The 14,768-nt window shown below is 32.6% G+C and overlaps 1 protein-coding gene across 6 annotated transcripts in view; it reads right to left on the bottom strand.

Moving 5' to 3' along the window:
* Nucleotides 1–222: 222 nt before the first annotated feature.
* LOC106663893 (small conductance calcium-activated potassium channel protein) overlaps nucleotides 223–14,768 on the bottom strand; it is a 444,847-nt gene continuing 430,301 nt past the window's right edge. For 5 of the 6 annotated variants that reach the window (XM_014389120.2, XM_024229796.1, XM_014389121.2 and 2 more), the window contains 6 exons: nucleotides 13,689–13,824; nucleotides 11,254–11,364; nucleotides 11,062–11,189; nucleotides 10,010–10,079; nucleotides 9,043–9,150; nucleotides 223–1,345 (listed from right to left, as the gene is read on the bottom strand). In XM_014389120.2, the coding sequence (XP_014244606.1) occupies nucleotides 1,061–1,345; nucleotides 9,043–9,150; nucleotides 10,010–10,079; nucleotides 11,062–11,189; nucleotides 11,254–11,364; nucleotides 13,689–13,824 (838 nt within the window). In that variant the 3' untranslated portion in view covers nucleotides 223–1,060. Of the gene's footprint in view, nucleotides 1,346–9,042; nucleotides 9,151–10,009; nucleotides 10,080–11,061; nucleotides 11,190–11,253; nucleotides 11,365–13,426; nucleotides 13,563–13,688; nucleotides 13,825–14,768 lie in introns of all 6 variants that reach the window. The other variant, XM_014389122.2, reaches the window with a different exon arrangement.

The following is a 14,768-nucleotide window of genomic DNA, read 5'->3' as shown; positions in this document are numbered from 1 at the left end:
AAAAATAAGTATTAATTAACTGAAAGATTTGTCAAATAGTAAGCTTCAGAAATAAATAATAAATTAAATTTGATTATTCTTTTAAATTAACAATAAAATTTTTAAAAAAGTATAGAAATTTACCTGTCAAGAGACCTTGATATGAAAAGAATACAATTTTACTTTGTGTCAATTTATTGAAAGTAACAAAATATAATCAAAGTTTGCACTAAAATTAAATGAAATTGAATCATTTGAAACTTTCATTAATATGGCTGTTTAATTTTTTTTTGTAAATGAGCGATTTTTCATTTGTGTTTAAGCCTTTTCCATTTGGAAATCTTCTGAACTCTTCTGAAGTTCATTCTTGAGACTATTATTTTATTTCATTTGCACAAGTAGTGTAGTCCGTATATACATAACTTAAATAGAATGTGTTTGAACAAATATGTATGTTATAAATTAGTTGAATTTACAATTGTATAAATTATAGTTGAACACAATTTTTGAATGATAAGTTTTTAATTTTGTTGCTCTTATGTAAAAAACGTTTTAAAGTTTAGTTAATGTTAAAGTCATAGTAGTCAATGTCTCTTTCCATACTTGGGTGGTTCAAGTAGTCGTATATACAATTGGAGTCTTATGACAATAAGCTGTTAGTCTAAAAAACATGTCGTTTATGTTCTAATAATTAGGTCAATTTGAAATCGATGTTAGTTTTGATAATAATTTAATTCTGTAAAAATTTATCTGATTCATAATAGAATATTTTTTTGTTATACACGTTTCATTTTAGCATAATGTAAATAGCCCATTAATAGCATTAGAAAATGATGAAATTGGAATTTACATAATCATCCTTAAATTCTATAAGAAAGATTTAAAATCCGTTTAGGACAATTTTTATTTAATTAACTTTCCCATCAGAAAAAATATTAAAACTACGCATTTATGCTTTAGTGCTTCAGTTTCTTTTTAACAATGACATCTTAAGTAATAATCACTTTTCACTCATACTGATGCCCCAGCTATTGGACTAAAAAACTAGTTTATTGCTCACCCTCTATGTGTACGCTATCACTCAGCTGTTGGGGAGCAGTGGTTCGGGAACTAAGTGAGGTGTCCTACTACTTATCGGTGGGAGGATGGGGCTTGCCGGCCACTGGTATGGGGATGTCTGCGGAACGCTTCTTGAGTGAGACAAAATGGGTGAGGGGCACTGTGTTGCAGGTACGATGGCGGCTGACTCAGGATGGAGGAAATTTCGCCTGTCAGAACTCCTGTCGACTGCTATTCCACCACCTGCTACTGCCAGTTGTTGTGCCTGTTGTATGCAACGAGTTAGCAATTCCGGCAGCAATTCAACCTACGAATACAAAGAAAACAATTTTTGATCAATAACTTCAATTTATATATTTTTTCTTACAACTTATTAACAAATAATATATTTTCATTATATAAATGGAATGTACAAATTTAACCATACTTTCAGAATGGCTTATTACAGCTATATTTAAAATTCTTTCATTGTAATACCATGCAATTTGAATTCATACTGTATGAACAAAAACAACCACTCTCATATAAACACCAGTTTAATGCATTTTCAAAGGCTTATAGGCTTCAAGCACAGAAATATTAGAGAACCAGGTGGGAACAAGGGACCATTTTTTGAAGAGTAAGACCATAAGGCTTTCAAAATGCATTGATTGGGATTTATACAAGCTTGGTTGTTTTTGTTCCGACTAAAACCCAAACACAGCAAGTTAGCACAACAACCCAGATAAACGTAGAAGAATCATTAGCATGACATGATGGCAAACATCCTTGCATTGTTCAAAGCCTTAAATCATCATACTATTTTAGTTTATTGTTCCAATTCAAATAATAAAATGCCCAAAGGAGTGTAAATAAAAGGATAGTCAATAGATTGTGCAAGAACAATAAACACTCTGTTTGCTTTTGGGATCTCTGCCCTCTTGTCAACTGACCCAGAAAATGGTTTAGAGTTATTTTTTTTGTTATAAAGTGTACTCTTTATAAAAAACAACAACAATTTAATGAATTATTATTCTGTAGTATCTATTTTTATTTTGTGATAAAATTTATTCTTCTCTCAATCAATCGACTTGATTGGCATAAATCCTATTAATAGATTGTGTTCATCCCTATTTTCTTATATTGTTTCTTTTTTAATAAAAATAACAAAAAGTAGATTATATACAATTATGTTGTAAGTGTTGGGTTGTTTAATGCAGTGGTTATGAGATTCTGCAGATGGGGGATGTAGTCTTTCTGCTCAATGTACCAAAATTTATTGGCCAGGTTGAGTGTCTGTGACAGAACTCACCACTCTCTCTCTCTCTCTCTCTCTCTCTCTCTCTCTCTCTCTCTCTCTCTCTCTCTCTCTCTCTCTGTGTGTGTGTGTGTGTGTGTGTCTCTCTCTGTTTGTTTGTCTGTCCGCTTGTCTCTCTCTCTCTCTTTATTTTTTTTAAATACTAAACTATTTCTATTATGTAATATTTAATTAGTTATTGGTTTATTATTAATTATTATTTACAATTTTTTATGGAAAGACAGTTGTGAAAAAATGTCTATAACCTATACTCACGTTTCCAATGCTTTGGAAAAAAAAAACTAGGGTGGCCACATTTTTTGTCTCTCAGTGAGAGAATAACCCCTGAATAGCCTTGAAATACTTTTAGAACAAAGACAGAAAATCATATTAAAAAAATGTAAATGACTTCAAATATATACATATTTTCGGCTTTTAGTGTCCATTGGCAACGACAGACATATGTTTAGTTTTTTTACATAATTTCACCAAAAAAGCTTCATTGACAGCGGTGATCCCACGTCTTTAGCCTCCTCTAGTAAGTTTTAAGACACCATATTTACGTACATTACGTGTTACACATTAATTGTCTCTATAACTTTTATTTATTGTATTTACTGTTGGAAATATCGATTGTTTGTTGTCGTATTATTGAATATTTTATTGCTTTATACTGTTTTTATCCGGAAAAGGAAAAATGGTAATCAAGCGCGTTAGTAAGCGTATGTGCCAGACGTTGACAAGTTAAGATTTTATGTTCCTTTTTTGCCTTCCCTCTCGTCTTGAATCTTGGTTCCAAGTGGCAAAACGATCGGTTATTACGGGAAGAACAAAACTACGAAGAAATCTTAGGGTTGAATTAATTAAACCTTGAACTTTCGATGAAAAGGTTTTCCTGAAAAAAGAAACTAACGACGATAAAACATCTCTGCAGCACACGTAGTTTTAACAAGTAAAAACGATTGGAATCATCATGGATTCACGTGTTACTGATAAAGTGGGGAAAAAATTGTAGGTATCTTATAGAAATATAATGCCAATTGGAAATTCAGCTTAAAATAATGGTAAAAAACGAATAATTTCTAACATCGATGGTTATGCTAAACCATCATGACTGGCTGTACTTGCAAAACTGAAGATCGGTGCGCCTAGAAATATATAGCATTTTCCAGTCAAATGAACCTTTTTTTGTTTTTTCAAACAAATGAAACCTTTTCCCAGCAAATGAAACCATTTTTCAACCAAATGAAACTTTTTTTTCAAGCAGATGAAACCTTATTTCAAGCAAATGAAATCCAAAAATTAGTCTGTTTTATAAAAAGTCAAAAGTAATTAAAGTGTTGGTAATTTATACATTTTTATTGCCACAAAAATGTATTTAAATGTTATAATTCAAATATGAAGATTAATGCAGAGATTTTCCTGCAGAAGCTGCCGGAAGTTTTAACATTATTAAAAATTAAAGCAAGTGCGAGAAGGATGTAAATTGATTCGACCAACTTTGTAAGTGATCTGCAGTCAACTCAGTTACACGTACTGACTGCACCAATTACATTTTAGAGTTAATGTTAAAGCTAACGGCATCTGCTGCAGGAATATCTATACATTAATCTTCATATTTGAATTAAAACATTTAAATACATTTTTGAGGCAATAAAAATGTATAAATTACCAACATTTTTATTACTTTTACCTTTTTATAAAACACACTAATTATTTGATTTCACTTGCTTGAACTGAGGTTTCATCGGCTTGGAATTGCTTGAAAAAAGGTTTCAGTCGTTTGAAAAAAGTTTCATTTGACTGGAAAATGCTATATATACTGTGTTTGTGAACCTCTCTCACTCTACAGCTATCTATCCATCCATCCATCTATCTCTATATCTTTTCGGCAGTTGATGATGTTAATCTAAGGGCTGTGGTATGGAATGAGGTTCTCTTTATCTCTTATCACAATTTTTCTATCTTTCTCAACTTTCTTTCACTCTTTTCCCCTCATTTTATCTTTATTTCAACCGTCCTATTCATTGCTTTTAGTGTTTTAATTTTACTAAATTTATCAAAATATTGTTACGCAGGAAGGAAAGCTACAGACATTTTTGTATCAGAAATGCTTTTCTTTTACTTTGTACGAGCTGTTCAACTGGAAAACAATAAAAAAAGAAGAGTTCATCTGGTTCTGACCTTTATAATGTTGTTTTGAAAGATAAAATCTTTCACTTCAATAACAGGAATATTCACTTATTGTTTCGAAGGCAAATAAAAGTTATATAGAAAAAAATTAAATAATTTTCTTTGTCAATAAGTTTTAAACTTTGGATGAAGAAGAGATTATGGGTTAAGAATGTTTTTATTTCCTCTCTGAATTATATTAAATTATATTTTCGAGTATTAAAAAACTATTAAGTGAATACAATTAAAGTGTTTAAAAAGATAATGTTGAGGCTATAGACAGTTTAAACAAAAAGCGTTAGAACAAAAAAATCGCAAAAATATATCGGCATTTTTAAGGGTGTTTTTCAACTGAGTTCAAATTTTGTTCTTTCTGTTTTAAACCTGTTAGAAACCTGTCTGTAACCTGTTAGCTAAGTGGCTCAAACATCAGTTCATTATTGGATGGTTAGGGCTGAATAGGGATGGGTTAGAGATAGGTCTAAATGGAGGGTTTTTGGGCTTGTGGTTATTGGTTTTCCTGCCTTTATCCGAAAAAAAATTCTGAGAAATGCTCGGAGTCAGAGGGGCTTGCCTTCTTGAAGATGACCCTAGTCACGTCATTCATCACGTCCTCCCTTGCTATGGTATTTCCATGGCTGTGTGAAACCCCGGTGGAGTTCCTATTTAGTGGCTAACCATAAGCGCGATGTGATCACCATAAACTTCATTAAAGGTCTGAATTACCCCAACATGATGATGATGATTAGGTAATACTAGGAAGCGGGCTTTTGTATTTCCCAAGCATTGTAATCTTCTGGTTTATTATACTTTTCCTAGTTCCTTAGTTCAGTTCAATTGACTATGTCCTCCTAAAAGTACTAGATTATTAACTGTCATCTTAGAACCCCAGGTTATCCAGAATGAATACTTTGCATTCGAAGATAAATTGGGTGGCAGTTTCTTTCTCCTAATTGCATAACCTACAAATTGGCTCATCATTGAATATATCTATGTTGTGTAAGGTGTTTTATCAGATGCTAGTGACCGGTTCGTAACCCTATAATTTCCCCGAGTTTTCCCCTGCCTAACTGTAACCATCGGCGTCGGTGGCCGCAACGGTTTAGGCGTTGACACGGCGCTCGTAGGTAAAGGTCTCGGGTTCGAATCTAGCGGCCCTACATTCGAACCCGACGTACTTACAAATGGGCATTCTTTCAAAAACACCGGCATCCCGAGGGTTGATATAACCTCTGCTGTTGCGCATCGTAAAAAAAAAAAAATAATAATAATGAGGTTAAATAATAATTTTTATTTAGAAATCGTGAGATGCAGTCTGGTGTGATGTAGGTTTCAGCAAAACATTTTCTTTATCGTGCCAACGTTTCTATCTTTATTGAGATCATCTTCAGGGCCTGGGATTTACAAACATGGTTTACATATAACAATTACATTTTGAATGTGGAAAAGTGAATTTATACAATGCAAAATATATATATATATATTTTTNATATATATATATATATATATATATATATATTGCATTGTATAAATTCACTTTTCCACATCCAAAATGTAATTGTTATATGTAAACAATGTTTGTAAATTCCAGGCCCTGAAGATGATCTCAATAAAGATCGAAACGCTGGCACGATAAAGAAAATGTTTTTCTGAAACCTACATCACACCAGACCACATCTCACGATTTCTAAAGAAATATCGATTAACGGTCACTAATCACCACACATTAAATAATAATAATAATTGAGGTTTACTCTGGCACTTTTGGAGTTTGTCCATTTTTTTGTTTTATGTTGACCCATTCTGAGATGGAGGAGGTTTTGCTTGAACTTGTTATCCGAAGTTCTTGGCTTTATGTTTTTGTAGATCTTTTTTTCGCCAATTTGTCTGTTTGTTCACTACTCAAAACTCGTTTGTTCCTTTGTAAGTTTTTATGTTTTCTCATGTTTTGGAGATTTTTGATGCATTCACCAACTATTTTCTAACCTAATTTTCTTTTCTTTGATAGCATCGAGTTTGCTAGATCCTTCTCTTCTGTTTTGTTTTATTTTATTCAATTTATTTACTTTTTATTTAATTTAATTATTTATTGGCTCTTTTACTATTGGAACGATGAATACAAATGCTGTTTTGTATCAACATTGATTCCTTAGCATTTTCCCAGTTGGACTCTTCTGCCTTGTCCTAGCCCTATTTTAATGGACGATTTTTCTCGAAATATTGCTGGATGTTGTCAATGAAATGACAAAATACATGATTAATTGTATTTCAGCCGTAAATAAATTACTTAACGTTGAATGACTTGACTTCAGGATCAATCCAATAAGTAACAAAATAATATTTTGCGAGTAAATTCATAATTTGGGGTTCACTAAACGAAAATGAATATAAGTTAATGTTTTAGTACTTACAAGAGTTTCCACAAGTTTGAAATATATCTATCGATTCGAAACAGATTTTAATTTCAATTAAATACTTAAATTACATCGGCCTGTGCCTATTTTGGTGATCAATTTGTCCCGCGGTAAACAAGTGAATATTGGAAATGCCAAAATCTATTGATGGTTGTTCAGTGAAGAGAAAGGGATTTTTATATTATATTCTTGACACGTGCGATTGGACAACCTCAATACATAAAATGGTCGAGGTCTTTCTCGTTCACCGTTTAAACAATTTAATTTATTCAGTTTAAAATATATTTCATCAGAATTCGAATAGTTTAAAATAGATTTATTTAACAGCAAATGAAATGAAAAGAGGTTGGTCAACGATTTTTTCCGGCGAATTGCGATCGATTTTTACCAGAAACCGATCTTAATTGTTAATTAAGTTGGTAGTACGGTGGGGACAGTTTTTAACCATTGCCTATTTTTTCACATTATTTATTGTACATTTATAACTGTTTTGTTTTTATAGAGGCTTGTTTTTGAACTATTATTTTACAAAACGTTTTTATTTCAATTTTAATTTCGTATTGTCCTGCATCACAAATTAAAAAATTTCTGAACTTTGGTTGTACAAACAAGGCGAGAGTTTGGTAGAGAGTTTTGGAAGTGGAATTTTCAACTGTTTGATCTTTATTATCTCTGAGTCCGGCTGTTTGCACTCGGTTGGGAGCATTTCAGTTCATCACGGAATAATCACTAAGCGCAAAATGAGAAAATAGGCTGAACAAAGGATACAGTCAAACAGCTGAAATGGCATTATTTCTTTTTTTTTGCTTCCTCTTTTGATCGATGTTTACTGCTTTTGTTTTTTTATTCGGATAATTTTAGATTGTTTGGTTTGGATTTACGGTTGCAATGCTTCGCGATTCTGTACAGTTCAAGACCGTATGTTAATAAGGAGGCTCGCAGAGCAGTATAAAGTATTTTTTGGTCAGCATAGGTTTACAACGCTTGTCAAGTAGTCTTTTTGCAGTATGAATCTTGCATTAAAATCTTTAGGTTTGAGTCTCTATGGAGATTTCAGGTAAGTCGTTTGTCCGGGGTTCGGAGCTTTTTTTGTTAAGGATAAAACTATATATTGGGATTTAGTTCCCTTAACCCCGATCCACATTGGCATAGTCAGGATTCGAGGGTGTATAAGTGGTTACTTCTTTCTGAAAGGTTAAAGTTAAGGTAGATAGTTATTCAGATATCGTGAGATGCGGTCGGGTGTGATGTAGGTTTCAGAAAAACATTTTCTTTATCGTGCCAACGTTTCGATCTTTNAATCTATTTGATTCTCGGCGACAAATGAAATGCCCACGGAGAGCTTTAGTGAAGATATACTTCATTTTAACTTATTAAATTCACTAGTTTTCGTGGTCCGCTTAACCAATTAATATCTTTTAATTAATTAAGGTTTTTAGTTGAGATAAAAATGTCAGTGTCTCGAGCGGGATTCGAAGCCAGGATCTTCGGCTAGATACGCCGCTGCTCTACCACTTGAGCTATCGTGACCTCGATCCACTCGGACACCAACTTCCCATCTCAACCCCACCTTTTGAATTTTCCCTTCTTTTTGCCATTTTTCAAATGTCTTGTAATCTATTTGATTCTCGGCAACAAATGAAATGGCCACGGAGTTAGTGTCCGAGTGGATCTAGGTCACGATAGCTCAAGTGGTAGAGCAGCGGCGTATCTATTCGAAGATCGTTGATTCGAATCCCGCTCGTGACACAGACTATTTATGCCAACTAAAAACCTTAATTAATTGAACTATACAAAACCTTACACGGATAACGGGACAGTTCCTCACTGAAGACGGTGTAATGCCAGAAGTGTTAGGGTGAGTAGGTAGAGTATAAAGTGTGAAAAGGAGGGGAACGTGTTCGCCACCCAGCGGGTCCCTAACGAGAATCCACGGAAAACTTGGAGTTTGTTTTTATACCCATCAAGATAGACGAGAAAATATAAATGGAACGTAAAAAAGTGTTTTGAACCATTTGGAAGTGACGGTCTGTAAGGAATTTTTTTTAGTAAAATGTATAAGATAGATAGTAGGGTGCCCTTGAGCTTCTACAGAAACTCCGAGTGTCGTACTCGGTTAAATGTAAACTTAAATAAATTTACCTGCTCTTGAATTGTGGCCAGTTTGTCTTCCAAGCCGAGCAGACGTTCTTCTAACGTGTCGTACCTGGTACTCATGTCCGACACAATCTCGTATACAGTATTTTGAGTCTGAAGAAAAAAACAAAGTCATTTTGATGAAATTTTACATTAAAAACTTATGTTTATTTTATTTTAATTTATGAAATATAACGATGAACTAAATTATCGATCTGCTGGAAACATGAAGTCTTTTCGGAGGATCTAAGGAAGTGGTCAAACACAGAGAAAACTTCCTTTCGGTTTTCGCCGAGCTTTCGACAGTTTTATACTGTCATCTTCAGGGCCTGTTTATTATCATATAAAAAAAATTAAAACATGAAAAAAAAACAAATTGCATAAAAATTGAATATCTTATTTAAACCTTAATGGGGAATTAAACGACATGGTGTTTTGGGCACAGAAGTACATTATGTTTTTTGGGGTTCTGCATCTAAACATTATTTAAATTGAATAAATTAATAATTAAAAATTACAACTAAAATTACAATAAGAATTAAATTTCTCGATTACGTTTTTAATTCTTATTGTAATTTTAGTTGTAATTTTTATTTATTAATTTATTCAATTTAAATAATGTTTAGATGCTGAGCCCCAAAAAACATAATGTACTTCTGTGCCCAAAACACCATGTCGTTTAATTCCCCATTAAGGTTTAAATAAGATATTCAATTTTTGTGCAATTTGTTTTTTTTTTCATGTTTTAATTTTTTTTTTATATGATAATAAAACAGGCCCTGAAGATGACAGTATAAAACTGTCGAAAGTTCGGCGAAAACCGAAAGGAAGTTTTCTCTATGTTTGACCTCTTCCGTAGATCCTCCGAAAAGACTTTTTGAAATATACTAAACAGAAAACCTTAAAAAAACCTAAACATTTTGTTTAAAAAAAAAATTGTATTTATATTAAATATAAAATTTGCAAGTATTACCTTTGCCATGTCTGTTATCGTATTGGCATTGTCCATCAATTTTCTCTGATCCATTTTTACTTTCCTCAAGCTGCAAAAGTAGTAGTTTAATCAGATTTTACGTATGAATTATTGTTCTCAACAAAACGTTATCACATTTAGGCATAATTCTATTATTATTACATATTTTATTTTAGACAAGGTGTCAAAAGTATGAGATACAATAAGGCACAGTACAGTATTCATTATACACAACGTATAAGCTCGTTCAAATGCTATATTTTGCTCAACTTGGTTTTGCTTGTTTCAAACATTTCTCTTTGTTCACTCCCGGCTGAGTAGAGCGGCTAATTACGAAAGCATAATGTTTGATGTAGTAATTAAGTTTTTTTAAACCATTAGGTTGTGATTTATGAGAAAGGGATTTGTTAGAATGATTGCGACTAATGGTTTGAACAAATTAAACTGTTTTAATAAATTAAAACTTGGCCCGTTTAGTGTGTTAAAAATTATTATCTAAGGTAAAAATCGCGAAAATGCTTTTTCGTAAGTGTATAAATTGAAACTGGAAGTAGAATTTATTTCAAATAGATTAATCCGAAAGGAACTTTTTAAATACCACACAATAATGTACTCGGTTGTTTACATTTTTTGAACCAATTCGAAAAGAGTCTACACTAGTTGACTGATGAAATTTGTTTTTTGGTGCGTTTTAACAAAAACGAATGAACTCAGTTTTTCTCTCTTTCGCACGCAATACATGCAACCGGGACCACACGCAGACAGCAAATTTACTCGAAGAACAGAAGCTGAAGAGTGGCAATAAAACCAGGGTGGTTTAAAAGAGGTTTATAGTTTTTACCATTGGAGCCTGAACAGTTTTTACTATCATTTTCTTCACCTCCTGTTTCTTACTGAGCAACAAAATTTTCCTCTTTTCTTATTTTATTTTGTAATTTTGTTTATAAGTTTATATTTCCATAAACAATTCTGCGTATCAGGAAATTTATTTTCTAATGAGAAAATAGCTTAGAGCAAAGAATAAAAAAAATATTACAAATACTAATACTAACGCGTATATCGCCAAAAGGAACTTTCGTTGATGTGCTCGGACTCTTCCAGCGTTGACTCTTTTTACCAGTCTCGTATGCTTGTATATCAACCATGTCTCTCTCAACACATTTGCAGCAGCGTTTTTCAGCTAAAATTCAACTCATTGTGAAAAAAATCGCTATACTACAGTATAAATCAACATTAACACTTACCCTTTTTGTTAGTTGAGTGTCCATCATAAAATTATGTACATGCTTTTCAGCCCTAGTTAATTCCATTTTTCTAGATACCACTGCAACTAATAAAGCTGTACAACCCGCCCCCTAGTTGAAATAAAAGATTAGTAATTTTGTTGATAGTGTTTTCTTCTAAATACACATTATTTTTATTTGTTATGTTCAAGTGCATTACTTAATTTACAGTGCTAGAACTAATTACTAGATAGGAAAGGCCTTTACACTGAGATGAAACCGGTTGTTCCGCTTTTACGAGCAAATTTGAGTACACATCAAATAAAATGAAATGAATATAAATATAAATTAACTTGGAGTTTAAAATGCTTGAGATTTTTGTTTTGAAATTAAGGCGCAAAAGAATTGTTTAAACAAAGTCCGCGCTTAAATGCTTATATGTCAAAATGTATGTATATTTTGCTGAAAAGTATAAATATTTTAAATTTTAAAAAATTACTTTTAGAATCAAAACTACCACCTTTTCCTGCATACAAAATAGTAAATAGTAAAAATTCTGGATGTAAAAAAAAACTTTTGAAATGTATTTTTAAATCAATTTATAAATTACCCATTATATTTAGTGGCCTGCTGACCAAATTACTTCTTTCAATTAATTAATCTTTCATTTCAACCAAAACTTTACATAAAATCTTTTATAAATTATGATAAATTTATTAAACTATACAAACAGACAAATGTTTTTGATGATTTTTCATACAATACAAATCAGAAACATTATAACTCATTGTCAGAAGGGATTATAGATAACCTAAGATAGAAGTTCAATTAATTAAGGTTTTTAGTTGAGATAAAAAAGTCAGTGTCACGAGCGGGATTCGAACCTACGATCTTGGGCTTGATACGCCGCTGCTCTACCACTTGAGCTATCGTAACCTCGATCCACTCGGACACTAACTTCCCATCTCAACCACACCTTTTGAATTTTCCTTCCTTTTTTATCTCAACTAAAAACCTTAATTAATTGGTCAAGTGGACAACGAAAACTAGTGAATCTAAGATAGAAGTTCACTAATTTCGTGGTCCGCTAGGCCAATTCCAATTCAAAAGGAGGGAAAAATCGTAAGGTGGGGTTGAGATGGGGAGTTGATGTCCGAGCGGATCAAGGTCACGATAGCTCAAGTGGTAGAGCAGCGGCGTATCTAGCCGAAGGTCGTGGGTTCGAATCCCTCTCGTGCCATTAACTTTTTTTCATCTCAACTAAAAACCTTAATTAATTCTAAGATAGAAGGTTTGGATGTTAGGGCGTGAAATGACCTTAGCCGTTAAAACCCCCTTAAAAATTAATAATAATAATAACAACACAGTTTTAATTGTCTTAACTTTACTTTGTCTTCATTTGAATAATTTATATTGTTTTTAATTACAAGATATTTGCTTTCTTTATGAAACGAAAAATTTCTATTTCAACGTAAGAATAATTTAAAAAAAATCACAACTTACATTGAACCTGTTAGATAAAAATGTTTGTTATGAAGATCATAAATCATTCTGTCAGTGGATAGCACATATGTTAATATTATCGAATCTATTTGGCAGGAAGGACAAAAATATCCACTCCTATAACACAAACAGGCTTTCCAATGCTTTTGTACGTACCCGCAGCCATCGATGATTTATGCAAATCCAGTAAGTTCACGTCTCAAGGATCCCAGCATCCTTTAGGTCCCTTCTCCCTATCTGGAGTCTAAGATACTCCGAATCATTCGTAAGTAATTAAATAAGAATATTCGTTGACCAGTGAAAGCTATGGTGTATTATAAAATATATGGATGTTACACACAGAGTCCTAGATGTGCATAAAGGAAAAGGTGGCGTGTATTTTTTTAAATTTCATAAAAGTAAAAGTGAAAAAATATATTGTATATTTACAGAAAAAGAAAAAAAGAAATGCACTTTTTGAAATTTTATTCTAATGAAATAAGCCATTTATAAATATACATCCTTAAATTAATATATTAGCGTATTTGTTTTTAAAATCATGCTGGCGCTGGCACGACATTTATTTTTGCTGCCCAACTATTTACATAAAAAATTAGAAATTTATCTACTGAAAATAAACATCAATTTGTTGGATGTTCGAATCCGTTTCAATGTAGCAGACCGTAGTCGTCCGTGTGATAAAGTCTCTTACCATGATTCCGGTGCTGACGGCTATCCCTCTACCACAATAAGTATTAGGCACTATATCACCAAAGCCGACGCTGAGGAATGTTATGGCTATGAGCCACATTGAGTTCAAGAGGTTGGCGTGGTCCTCATCGTGGAACCTGCCGAAGAAGAGACACCGCATTTTAGGCTGGGGCAACGTACAACCTTCGAGGGACCGTTACAAATGACTGCAAATTGCCGCTTTTCATCTCAGTGTTCTCGGCCCCCAGAGACTTTGAACTTACCATTATCCCACAAGTGAGGGTTATACCCCGCCCGCAGTAAGTGTTGGGCACTATGTCTCCGTAGCCGACGCTAAGTAGAGTGATGGCGATCAGCCACATTGAGTTTAGATAGTTAGCATGGTCTTCGTCGTGGAACCTGAAGAGAATATATTTGTATATTTGAAAAAAACCGTGCTTTTAGGAAAAGTTCAATACTGCGTCTTAAATTTCTCTCGAAAAGTCCGGATTCTTATTTAAATAAAACCTCCGTTGCGCTTTGTCTTTTTAAAAGTCAATCAACTGTGATCAAATTGTTTAAATAACAAGTATAGTTTGAAGACATGTAAAATCTAAAAGATAAATTGATCCAACTATTTTACAATCTTGAACAGAAAAGTACAATGGGTTTAATTAAAGAATATATGTAAAAAGAAAGAAAAGTACAAGGGAATACAACATCTTATAACAAAGGCTAGGAACTGGGGTAAATAGTTCACACATCAAACACTATGCAAAGTTAGAATGTTCCATTATACTACAACACAAATGTCCAGATGCATAAACAAATGTATTCTTAAGTTCCATACTTGAAAAAAGAGGCACAAGAATGCAATTTGTAGCTGCATCCTTTGTTTTCCCAATATATATATTTTTTCAAACTGAAAACGAACAACCATGACAGGATAAAAAAAGCGAACGTAATAACTAAACCGCCCAATATGCATGCGTACACTGAGACACGATTACAGTGAACACTTAATAAGAAACTGCTATAAAAATTGTCATACTTATAAGAAAAAAGAATAAATACTAATGTGATTTGGTCATACATCAAACTGAAGAGTGTGGTGATTCAAATAAACAATTACATATAAAATTCAAATTTATTAATCTCAAACGAAATAAAAACTCCAAGGAAAAAAGCAGGACGGGAAATAATCAAATAATTATTTAAAAATGTTTCGAATTTTTTAATATTAAATCGTCACAAGTCACAAACTTAATACGGCATGTTTGTATTTGTGGTTCCACATAATATTTTTACGAGTCAAATAATTTAGATGTATATTTTGTAATAGACTGAACCTTTCTTTTATCATG

Source organism: Cimex lectularius, unplaced genomic scaffold (assembly GCF_000648675.2).
Source record: "Cimex lectularius strain Harlan isolate CLEC.00 unplaced genomic scaffold, Clec_2.1 scaffold41, whole genome shotgun sequence".
NCBI lineage: Eukaryota > Metazoa > Arthropoda > Insecta > Hemiptera > Cimicidae > Cimex > Cimex lectularius.
This window is presented reverse-complemented; position numbering and strand designations above follow the sequence as displayed.